This window comes from Temnothorax americanus, unplaced genomic scaffold, assembly GCF_048541705.1.
Source record: "Temnothorax americanus isolate GAGA-0224 unplaced genomic scaffold, ASM4854170v1 Scaffold4, whole genome shotgun sequence".
In the NCBI taxonomy this organism is placed as follows: Eukaryota; Metazoa; Arthropoda; class Insecta; order Hymenoptera; family Formicidae; genus Temnothorax; species Temnothorax americanus.
In genome coordinates, this window is record NW_027509547.1 from 6,811,314 (window position 1) to 6,823,831 (window position 12,518).

The window sequence follows — 12,518 nt, forward strand, 5'->3', positions numbered from 1 at the left end:
ACTTATTTAAATATATCAATGCAACATTATCTGTCTAAATTAACGTTTACTCTTTTTAAAATATGATGTAAAATCTTTCTCTCCTCGCCGTATGTAGTTTTCCATTGCTAAGAGGACTTTGAACTCTTCGATTGAAATATCAGTCAGGCTGTCATTTGAAACTTTCGGCCCGACGAGCGATTATAAACTTTCAAGTAGTGCAGCGCGCGCTCTATAATATCAGTTCGCTTTACGGACATCTCGATCGCGATGCTATCCTAAACTCTGTGCATATGAAACGTATAGAAGCGATAAAAGATAATAATATCCTGTGTTCCGTCGAACTTTTATAGCGGCGCTAGAAAAAAAGATACGTCTGTGTATCTAATACGTAAATTTACGGCGTTAATAAATCTCTCGTCCCATCATTCATGGCACCTCAGCCTACTACGTCGCGAAAGAGAACCGCAAGCTTTTCTTCAATTTGATGCGCGTGTCGCGCTCGCAAGAATTTCGGCCCGGCGCGTCGAATGAAATTAAGAAATGCCTTCTTCTTTTTTTCCACACCCCCCCCCCCTCGCGCTGTCCGCGGCGCATACTTGCGTCGCGTCAGCGTGATTTCCTAGAGCGCGTAAATACGTTCCGGATCGGATCCCGTGGACTCTGCTCCTCGTGCTGTGACGTGTGTACGAAACCCGGATAGATGGACAAAGTGGGGGCACTCGGAGGCGCATGGTCGCCACTGGACGCGCGCGAGGCAACATAAAACGAAGCGGCAAACGAGATCGAGGCTCAGTGTATACGAGACGACGATCCGGCGACGAGAAACGATTGAGCTTGTTATTGATTGTTTGACAACAATCGTGACGGCTGCAATTGCATCAATTGTGACTACCACGTGTGATCGTTACCTGCCGGCGTGAAGCGAGTGTCTCGCGACGTGAAGAACGGACGGCAAGCGGAAAAGGAGAGCAAGAGAGCATAATGATGATCAGCGGGACTTCCTTCGTGAAGGTCACTACCTGCATTCTACTTGGATGCTGCGTGACGATGCGAGTCACCGGCTCGGCGATACCGATGTGGGAATTTCTCTCGAGAGATGAGAAAGTGAGTATTAATCACCCCTCCGTCGATTCTGCCAATTATGCTATTAATTGGTTAGTTTGGTGCAAGAGATTCATCAGTTTTCTATTTAAATCAATAAACTCTGAATGAAGCTACTGAGCTTTTTAAAGTACTGCTTTAAATAAAGCTATATTGAGCTTTTCAAAGCACTGCTTTAAGTGAAGCTATTTTATCTTTTAAAGCATCGCTTTTTTTTCAAGTGCAGCTACGTGAGTCATTTTAGAATGTATTGACAATGCTGGCTATTTTTGACTGCTAGATATCCGAAACTATACAATTGTCTGTTTTTCTAAGTTTCTAATTTACATTTAAGAAAGTATACTCATATATTTAGTACGATAACAAGCTGCTCTAAATTTATTCATGATTATTTCAAGTGACAGATTCTGTGAATGCAGAAATGCAAGTACATACAGTACGTAAGAGTATAAAAAATATAAGAGAAGAAGCACCTACGTTGTACACTGTGTAAAAAAAAAAGTATTTTATCTTTTTCGGAATAATTCTGCACGAAAGAGAAAGATACTACCACCACTTCCGTCAGAACGCATTGCGTTCTCATTTGTACTGGTATATCGAATAAAACGCTTAATAGCAACGTTTCTCTTCTTCGCAAATTATTCCAAGAGAAAAGTTATACAAGTACTTATTATTTCACTCACTGTAGCTTCATTTCTATGCCATCCAGTTTTTTTTATCTTTGATATTATAAATGTTTCATTTTATCTTTGATATTATAACTGTTATTATAACTGTTAAACCTCTTTTATTAGTTTCGCGCGAAACCGAATGAGAGATGTTGCAAACATCTCTTCGTGATATCAGTTATTCAGTGGACTTTCACCGAACAATCGAGTGTATCCGATGCAAGTGCGTTGCATTCGAACCACGTGCTGGGCGTGCTCGGTGTTGCTGCTATTGCATTTGTATTATACTTGCGCGAATTTCTCAGCGACGATAAGCCAGGATGTTTATCAGTTTAACACGAGAGGTCGATGAACATCTTCGAATTTCGAATGCTCGTTGAAAATGCTTCGAAAATAATTGACTTTGTTGTTTTATACTTATTGCTTTAAGTACTTAGCTCTCATACTAAGAATAATCAAGATTGACTTCGCATTTTATTTTAATATAAGTACAATGTATTTATGATCGCCCCAAATTCTTGATATCCCAAAATTTGACTGAATTACTTAATATATCGCAGTAATGGAAAAAAATGTATTTAACTTTCTCTCTCTCTCTCTCTCTCTCTCTCTGAGTTTATTTCAATTGAAAAAAGTCATTTCAAAATCATGTAATTCGTCGTTGACAGCCTCACTTGACAAATACCGAGCAGATCATTGCAGCAATCCAACACTTGTTTATTACCGTCGTAAATCTTCCGACAGTGCAAGGAGTCTCATACCGAATGACACGTTCGGTATTGTGAAGTTGTGGAAATCAGGGACTTCGTTTTAATCTCGAACTGCTCGATGTTATCAATCAATAGCCGGATGTCTCGCGATTTTACGCTCGAATCGTACCTTTTTACCTCAAAGCCCTCGTGTTTCCCATGAAATGTCTTTAGTATTCGCGGAGCGTTTATGCGGCGGTTGTAAAAATCTGAAGATTACCGCGATTACGACCGGGAAGATAATTACGCTGGACTGTTAATCGTCGCCGTGACACGGTAATTGCGCGGATTCTTACAAGGCGATGAATGCATATAGGAGGTCGAATCATAGGTAAAATCAATGCATACTTTCGATGCATATCAGAAATTAACATTTACTTTTAACATTTATTGAACTATCGAATTGGAAGATATAAATAATCCTCTAATTAAATTGATGTGCAGAACGTGTAAATTCTTAACTTCCTCAGATTCATTTCTATTCAATGATTTTTATCACAAATTGCATACTCTAAAGTTAAAAATAGAATACGTGTAGAATAGAGTGTGTGTGTGTGTGTGTGTGTGTGTGTATAGAACCTTAATTGGCGAACGCTGACTACTAAGGTTGAATTACCGTCAGTCATTGAAAGTGCTTCGTACTCTTGGCCAAGGCTATGCGCGCGGTATTTCGCGGCTGTATATACCGGATTAAATGTGTGCATGTAATACTCCCGAAGCGAGTAAAAGCGATCGCACGAGTAAGTGCCGAGTTGAAGTTCAAGAGCAGTGCAGCGTATCTAGGATCAGTTTCTCGACGGAGTTCGGGTCAATGTACGGATTAAAAATCATTTTCAGCTGGCTGGACGAGCAAAAATGTCGTAATTAAAACAATTTAGCGTATTATATTTTAAACAATTGTGACAATAAACATCTACAACAGATATGCAAATTCTGAGTAATTTTTGAAAAATATCTGCAATTTTAAAATATTTTTTCTCGTATGTTTTAAGTTATATCTTCTCAAATTTCAAATGGTTGTGCGTAAATCAGGAACACTTATTCAAAGTTAAAATAATTTAAAACTTCTTTTATTTCTTTTAGACAAATATTTTAATTCTAAATTTTTTTTTAAATTGTAGGTATGTAACTCAAATATACAAATATTCAAAGTTACGTGTTGTACAATTAGCTAAGATATTTGACGGACAGACGCGAAATAGAAGCGAGTATAAGAGCGTATCTCTAGCGTGACTACATATGTAGTCATTGTCTTTCCGCGCTAATTCGCCTATAGTCGAGAATTCCGCTCCATCTCCGCTTTCTCCCAGTTTCCGGAATCGCAGCGGAAACGGGACAGTAATCCGTCAACTGACCACATAGGTATCCAAGGTACATTAGTTAACAACGGTAATTGCACTGGAAAGATATGAGACCAAAGACGCCGCCTTATTTTTTCCTCCGCGGCGCGACTTTCAGTTTACTTTCTTAAATATTTAATAATTACATATAGAGGAAGTACACACGGTCACACACACCTGGCGATAAAAATATTAAAAAACTACGAGAGGCTGAAAAAATTGAGACAGTTCTCAAAACGTTTGGCGTTTTTAAACTTATTATATTTTCTAAAAACTTCAAATCTTTTTTAAAATCATTATAGTCGCTTTTAGGTTTCTTTTTATCATAAATATATGTCAAAAGTGATATTTCGGGGATGGATTGGATCGTTTAATCTGTAAAGTACCTACGCGAGAAAAGCGTGTGTGGGCCCGCCAAAAAGTGTCGAAACGCGCGCGCGACACAAGAATAATAGACGGACTCGTAGAAGGACCGCCGCGGGATACGAGAACGTCGTTACAGAAGTGTCATTAGAAATTCTAAGATCGGATGCGCGCGTCATCGAAGCGAGCCGCAGAAGGATTCGAGCCCCTGTGTGGACATCGTTCTCGTTATCGTCATCGCCGCAAAAACGGCGAGCCCCTGCACGTTTCTCGCGACCGACCGGCGCGATTCGTACCGGCGAAGAGGCGACGACGGTATCGCGCAATCCGATACGTGATATACGCGGGAGACGCCGCATCGCGCATACATATTTGTCGGTTTTAACTGTCGATTCCGTCGTTACACATTGCCGAGTTTCACCGGACGCGATTGGAATGCGTTGCCGGGCGCGCGATATGGTTCTCCTTTCGCATTTCTGACCCGAAGGGGACTCTGACAAGCCTGACATTAAAGGAGAACGTTAAGTGCCATGCTCCCAAAGATAATTTATCGCTCGAGGAAGACGCGCCGCGTTCCGCGTGCTTTAGTTCCTCCACTTTATTCCTCTCGCGAGTGAATCGATGCATTCGCATGCTCGTCGCAAACGCACGGGATCAATGGCCATCGCCAGGTTCTAAATAGACCCGTGCCTTTCTCGTTTCAGATGAGTCACCTGTACGGACTATTCAGCAAACAAGTGGCACGGTTTTGCGCCGATTCCTCGAGGCCGGACTGCAACAAGAACCTGCTCGTAACCGGCATACGGAGCCTCGCCAGCATGGACGACAACGTCCTCGACAGGCTGGATCCCTATCAACGCGGCGCGAAGGACATGAGTAAGGAAGCGTTCCTGTATTATTGAAAAGATATTTCGTGTTTACTCGGGGCTGTGTATCATCAAAGAGATTTCGTGTTTACCGAATAAACATACGTATGAACCGCGAATTCCGGCCTTGACACTTTGACGCGGCCTCCTATTCAAGCCACTTGTCATGTCCCCTTTTCAGTTTGGCACGCCATGGTGGGAAGCAACAGATATGCGTCGAGAATCAGCCATGAAAACGACGATTCCTACTTCACGACCGGAACCGACTTATTAGGTAAGTGTACTAAGAGATGATCGAATCAGTCGAAAATAGTTTAGTTATTCGACGATATAAAATATTATCGGCTACCAGTCATAAATAGAGATATCTGTAGAAATCGAAATAGATTACGTATAGTATGGAAAAGAGAGAAATAAGAAATAAAAAAGGTATTCATATAGAGAAAGAAGAAGATTAAATAAAACCTGAGGGGTATATAAGCTGGGACATTTTAAAAATAAAAATCTTGTTTGAATTTATTTAGAATTTTGTAGAAAATAATCAGAAAATAATTACTTTCCATTTCTATATTTATTGCTTTATCCGGCATTTATATTTGAATTAATCAAAACCGGTTTCCTCCAATTTATCCTACATTATAGCAAATGGAAATCAACTTTCTTCATGAATTAAAGGAGATATGTAAAATTTAAATCTACAATCTCTTTATTTTCCATAACGTGAGAAATATCATTGTTTCAAGAATTGCCATAGGATTTATTAATTAAATGTCAATAAAAGCTGATTTCTCGTGTAACATTTCTAATAACCGCGCTTGTCTTATACGCAAAGTAGTGCTATAGCATTGTAATAAGAAAATCATGCGGTGAAGGGAAACGCGTCCCGCGTTGGTCTATTCGAAAATAAATGGCATTTTGCGGATTCGCTTCTTCCTTGTTTCGGGGATCTCTCCGCGATCGCGAACGGAAACAACATCATACCACGAGAAAGTTTCAACCGCGGTTTCGATTCCGCTCGTGTTCGCGCTCGTGCTCCTAGAAAGTCTTTTTTTCTCCCTTGACAATATTGCGCCCGATAAACGGTAAATCCTTGCTGGTTGTCTTCAACCACGCGCGCGCACGCTTTCTCCCTTCTTTTTGAAAAAAGGAGATAATCATATACGCTTCGTCGATCCGAATTGATTTAGACTCCGTTTGCGAATCGTATTACGCTTGTCGCTTGACCACAGACCAGTTAGATGTGTCAAATCGCGAGCACAGATAGCGCTCGTCGTTCGTTAAGCTTAAACTTTTTCCAGCAGCAATAATTAAGAAATAATTAATGTTTTAACTCTTGGAGCTTTTTGATTTTAATATAACAGTTAAAAGAGTACGAGCTTACATTTTTTACCGTTTTGTAACGGCAATATTTCGTCATTAAACATCTTATAAACATATCTTATTCATATGATAGATTCCTGATATTTGAGTAGAAGCTTTTAAGAAATATTTTTTTTTAGAATTAGCTATTGATTCTTCATTTGATGAATTGCTGTTAGCACATTTGACAGACCTCGCAGTAATGAATATTTGATAAATAGTGGACTCGGATAACATTTATCGTTTGTCATAAGCTTTTTCTTCATTAGAAATAATTAAGAAGTAATTAATGTGTTTTAACTCTTGGGGCTCTTTGAGATTTTAATAACAATTAAAAGATTACGATCGCACATTTTGTATCCTTTTGTAACAGCAATATTTCCTTATTAAATATCTTATAATCATATATATATATCTGATTCACATAATAGAAAGATAGAGATTTTTGCGAAATACTTAAGTCTTCATATTTGACGATTTATTAGCATATCTGACAGTAATGGACATTTGATAGACAGTGGACAGATTGCGAAAGGAGGTCACTTTTCTCAATGTCCAAGATGAGGGTCCCGGCGCGGGGGCGCACCACAGTGGCTTTCACATTTTCTCTGTTGGCCCATATATATTGTACATGCGTACGCTAATGATGCATCGACACGCGATGAAAGCCGCGAGCGTTGTACGCCCGTAATTTCAGGCCTTTATCGATCAATTATCATGCATCTAGAAATCTAGCGAAAAAGAAAAGGGACTCTGTGTACACCGTACGCTGTCGATCCCGTTCGATGGGAGAGAACAGCCAAGAAAACGCGATGTTCTTTCGTTATGCATCGTAAGTTTTTCATAAAATCAATGGCAATTACGCTGTACATTTCATGGTAGAGAAATTTATAACTGTATAGCTTCTTTCGCTGGCCGGGGAATACGTATATATGCACGCGCAAATACCCAATACCCACGGCATTCATCCATCGCGAGGGCAAATTCCTGCACGTCTATCTCGCGGAGTTCTTGTAGCCTACAAATTGACGGCATTCGACTAACTGTCGGAAGCGAGGAGAGCACGAACTGACGTGCAGATATTGGATTTTAAATTATCATAATGCCGAGGTCGCGCGGAATCCCCCTCCAGAAATAAACGCGCGCGCGGGACGATAAAATAGGGGCCGTTGATCCAAAAGTGATCTTCGACCGCGAGAATCGCGCGAGCGTACATCTCCTTTCATGGGTCTCCTTCGGGACACGCGTTACCGATCTTTTTCTGTCATATCAAAATAAGAGCACCCACGATTCTAAGACGATGCATGGCGAAGAATGTGAAGATAAAATCTAAGGAAGTCTGCTCTCGGAGATCGACAATTGTTTCTTACACTTGTAACAAGAGGCAATTATAATATTATGTGCAATGTTGTTAAAGATTGTATATACCATAATAATAATCTAATTAATTAAATATACGCAGCGGAAAAATAGGATGTGAGAAATTTCATCTTACGAAACATCTCAAAAGTCTAATATGTGACCCTACACTGTTAAAAATTCGTAGTGTCAAATTATACTCAATTTCAGTCATTTGTAAACCATTCTTATATAGGTCACCATTGCTCTTGCTCAATATGTCGTTAATTTAACTAAAACAATAGAGTTAAAATAATACTGTTAAAATAATAAATTTTAACACACATGATAGTTAAAAATGACAAAATGTTATTTGACTCAAGGTATTGATTTAAAGTTCATCCTTTAATATTCAACGGTGTAAAAATGTAAAAATTTGTCGAAATTATCGCAACTGATTCGCACAGGCATTCCGATTCTTACATTCTAAACGGCAATTTAAATTCTTCGTAAAGTCATCGTGACTGGAAGAAATTTGTGGTACACGGTGCGCTCGCTTTAATGAGTGAATCCTAATGAAGTACGGACAAGGATTTCGCATTGGGGGCGCATATACTTCCTGGTATCCGTTGCGCCTGTGTAATAGGCCGGTTACTTAATCCTCGGCAACTACAAACCAACGTCATTTTCAGAAGTCAAGTCACGCTGGCCGCATTTGTTTAACTCCATCTCTCTCTTTCTCTTCTTACAGCGAGCAGCGGCAGCGAGACGAACGGCCTCGGTGAGGAGACCGCGGCGAGCGGTGATTACGTTTCGCCGTCGGAGCCGAGCGGGCCGTATCTGGGGGGGCCGATGGTGATACGGGTCTATCCGGACGGCCGACCGGTTCCGGAGGACCAAAAGCGCCCGTTGCCGAAGGACGAGGACGCGGACGAGCTCAGATATTCCCGTTTGCCGTCCATCGAAGAGATCGAGGCTAAAAGCGGCAGCGTGTTCTACGGGAAAGGCGCGAACGAGCCGTCGATGGCCAAGAGGAGGACGTCCTTCGCGGCCGACGGCAAGAACTATCGGCGACCGGAAGTGCTGCGTCTTCGCGACCATCCGTTGCCCTACGAAAGGGTGTTTCGAGGCGCGTTGAACGAACGCAGAATGCGTTACTATTGAGGGAGATCTCTTCTTGTTTTCCCTTCTATCTGATACGAGATATCTTCCCGCGGAGTGTGGCTCGCCCGGTTGCACCGCCTCGTGATAATGAGATTTTTTTGGAGAAATAAATCGCCGTCGAGATCCTGCGGAGAGACAGATGACCAGCAGTCGTGCCTGCTGCGATCTCGGACGATACGTGGAAAACACGCGGGGAAAGTTGAAGATACAAGCGCTACCAGTCGCGGTCGCGCGGTCGTGGACGACGACGTAATAATAATCAGCTGTAATTACTAATTCATCGCGCATTTTAATTTATCTGACATCGTCGTTGCGCGGTAAATGCAAAAGGGGAATCGTCGTACGCTATTTTTCGGAACCTCCGCGCTGTCGAGTATTAGAGTGAAAGACGTAAAACGAGGAACGCGATTGAAGAACTTCGTTTGAGGCAAGAATTTATATGAATCGCGTAATTGGGAAGAATTCACCGAGCCGTGAATTCTTTCGAATCGCATAAATTGGAAGCTTGACGATTGGTCGGTAATTAGAATCCTAAGGATGTACGAGCGCCGAGAAAGATGCATGTACATATTTGTATACGTTGTCTCAACAACACGTATACTCCGACCATGAATATCATTTGAGTTCCATTTATTTAATTTCACATTCATTTATTATAATATTTATTTAATACTCAATGTGATTGTGTGTGTGTCATGACTCGTGCAGAAAACATCGATGAAAGTACGCTAATTGTCCCGAACTACGAGAATACGAGCAATTAAAATCTTAGAAACTCTTAACACAAAAGATCACAGGTGTATTATTTAAATCTATTCCTGCTATTCTTCAACACCAACGATTTATCATATATTATAGTTGTTCTATATTTCGTCTCCATAAATTTAACGCGTATTATGCATTACTTTTCTTTTGATATACGTGCGCCGTCACGTCGCATAAAGGAACTGGTGTACCTCGCTAAAAAATATCATATTTTGTATATGAAATATATCACCTCAATAATCGTTGAATATTACATAAATCATTTGTTTTATGTAATATTAACGTATAAATTAACACATAATAACCTGTTTGCGAAAAATTATTGCTTTTGAAAATTTCTACAGGCTAAGTGCACAAATAGTTTGCGCACATTACGATAATTGTAATATACTTAACGAATATCACATCTGTTTAATATTGACGCAAATCGTTGTTCGCGTAAAGGAATAACAGCAATTTAAAAAAATCTACATTACGCATTTACGTGACGATTACAATTGATTATTATATACTATTTATACGCTCTCATTTTCGTTTTGTAAATACTTGAAATATTTGCCACTATTATATATATATATATATATAATTTTAAGTAAATATCAATAAATTAGAATTAAAAGTGTGATAACATATAAAACGTGTAATATACAATTCGAAAGGCGGGATTAACGAGATTAAGACAATGTGATAAATTAAAATTAACGCGATGCATGTATAATACATGTATAAATATCCATATAAACAATATGCATGTACATATACACGTACGCACAATCCCGCTCTTATTGCAAGAAATTTAAGATGGTGGAAAAAACCCTTCTTTGTTCGTAAAGATGACAGTTTTATTTTACAATAATTATTTTCTAATGCTGCGCTGCTGCTGCTAGTTTAAACATTCTACAGTTTTACATTTCAAAATTACCACTTTTCTGGTATGTCTTTTTAATGTAGAAATTCCCAACTTTTTTATCAAGCGGGCCACATTAAAATCTTTATTATAAAGCCGGAGAATCGGGTAAATTTTATTTTTGAAAATCATATAAAAACAAAATATTTTTATTTTAAAATTCTTTTGTATCATAAAAGTCTGATGTAGTAATTACCGAATTGCAGAACTGAAGGCGCAATAAAAAAAAAATATATATATAATGTCGAAATTTTTTGGCAGGTCGGATTCGGGGGCCGTACGTCCCTCTATAATGGGTTGGGGATCTCTATTTTAATGTTAGCAAGTTGGTCTATTTAAATCCGTTCAAAAATTGTAGTGATTGTTAACTTTGCTTTCATTCTCATATTTTGAGATAAATTTGTCAGATGAATATTTCATTGTCAGATAAATAAGTCAGATGATTGAATGTCTATTATCTTAAGCTTTTCACAATTCCTACCTTTTATTAATTTAGACTATAAAACACGTACGATATATTTTCATGACAATTGTGTGTATGTTTGTATACGATTGCATACATACGAATAAGTGAAGATATATATTTATATGTATATACGAATACACACTGCGCAGATATAGATAAATGCTCGTAATATTATTTTAGGCCTTGCGGTGATAATATTTTCTAAATAATAAATATTATATAAAAAAAGGATAGTGATATCGAATAGAATAAGTGGAGATGACTAGAAAGATTATTAAGATAAGAGTTGTATTTTATTGCATTACCTTTTTACTTTGAAAACCTGTATACTTATACTGATATAACAAACCGATATATTTTAATATTAATAGATATATATTATACGTATTGCAATTTACACATGTTAATTTATCAATTCGTTCAATATGTTCTTAAATTTTTGTGTGTATATATGACATAAAAAAATAACAGTATAATACGATATGAAAGATATATTCAATAAAATACGTTGTAAAAATTATGTATATCTTTATGTTTACATATGTATAATAATTAACACATTTAAATTATAGTTTTTAAATTTGGATATAAGTTTAATTTGAAGATATAAACAACTCGAGTACATAGCAGAGTGACATTAAAAGATATGGTCTATTTTGATTTATATTAAACATCACTTTATCGTCATTTAACCACACTGGTATAGCATGTGGTCTAGTGAAACAAGTGCCTATTATAAGTAGGCCGTACTATAAGTTACTATACACGTAACTTATTTATATTATACGTTAAATATATATATATATATATATATATATATATATATATATATATATCTAATATAGCTCTCTCTCCCTCTCACACTTTTTCTCTTCTTTCATTTTCACACTTCCCAGACAGCACAATGTCCAAAATCGGGACACAATTGACGTCCTTTAGCCATCTTTTCGTAAGACATCTAAAAGATGGCTTTTAGACGTCTTATGTCCCGTTTTTGGAAATGCGTGCTGTCTGGGTTACTTCAAATAAAAGATATTATGTATCTCTCCTATCAATTTAAAAATCCGAATACGAGACAATAGGCCTTTATGGAAAATTTTGTAAGCAAAACGAATAATATTTGGGGAACAAGCAACAGAGAATGTTTTATAATTTTTAAGTATCTTGACGACGACGGTTTATCGTCTTTTATGGTATGCGCGATCACCGCGCCGCAAGAATGATCGCGACGAGATTTTTCCAAATCACACACGATACAATTTAATGTTAATTTTCTATAAAATAGAGGTTAGGAGGAATAAAAATAAAGCACATACAAATAAATTTGAAACCTAACGAATTACGTGAACGAATTACGTGTGTCTGTTTTTGAACGAAAAACGGAAAATTGTATTCGTGGATGCAACATTTCAGCTATTCGCACTCTCGATATTCATGCGTTTCGAAGCAA

General features: G+C 38.2%; 1 protein-coding gene across 1 annotated transcript; it reads left to right on the plus strand.

The window, feature by feature from the left end:
- The first annotated feature begins 579 nt into the window (after positions 1-579).
- Positions 580-11,053, plus strand: Reg-5 (Rhythmically expressed gene 5). The gene is made up of 4 exons (XM_077415395.1): positions 580-1,086; positions 4,908-5,079; positions 5,251-5,343; positions 8,518-11,053. The coding sequence occupies exons 1-4, from the start codon at positions 964-966 to the stop codon at positions 8,928-8,930; spliced, it is 801 nt and encodes a 266-aa protein (XP_077271521.1). The 5' UTR covers positions 580-963; the 3' UTR covers positions 8,931-11,053.
- Positions 11,054-12,518: the final 1,465 nt, after the last annotated feature.

Excerpts from the sequence above, each read along its gene's own strand:
- Reg-5 (XM_077415395.1), top strand. The coding sequence starts at position 964 with ATGATGATCAGCGGGACTTCCTTCGTGAAGGTCACTACCTGCATTCTA. Across the intron at positions 1,087-4,907 it reads TTCTCTCGAGAGATGAGAAA|ATGAGTCACCTGTACGGACT; the intron begins GTGAGTATTAAT and ends TTCTCGTTTCAG. Across the intron at positions 5,344-8,517 it reads GACCGGAACCGACTTATTAG|CGAGCAGCGGCAGCGAGACG; the intron begins GTAAGTGTACTA and ends CTCTTCTTACAG.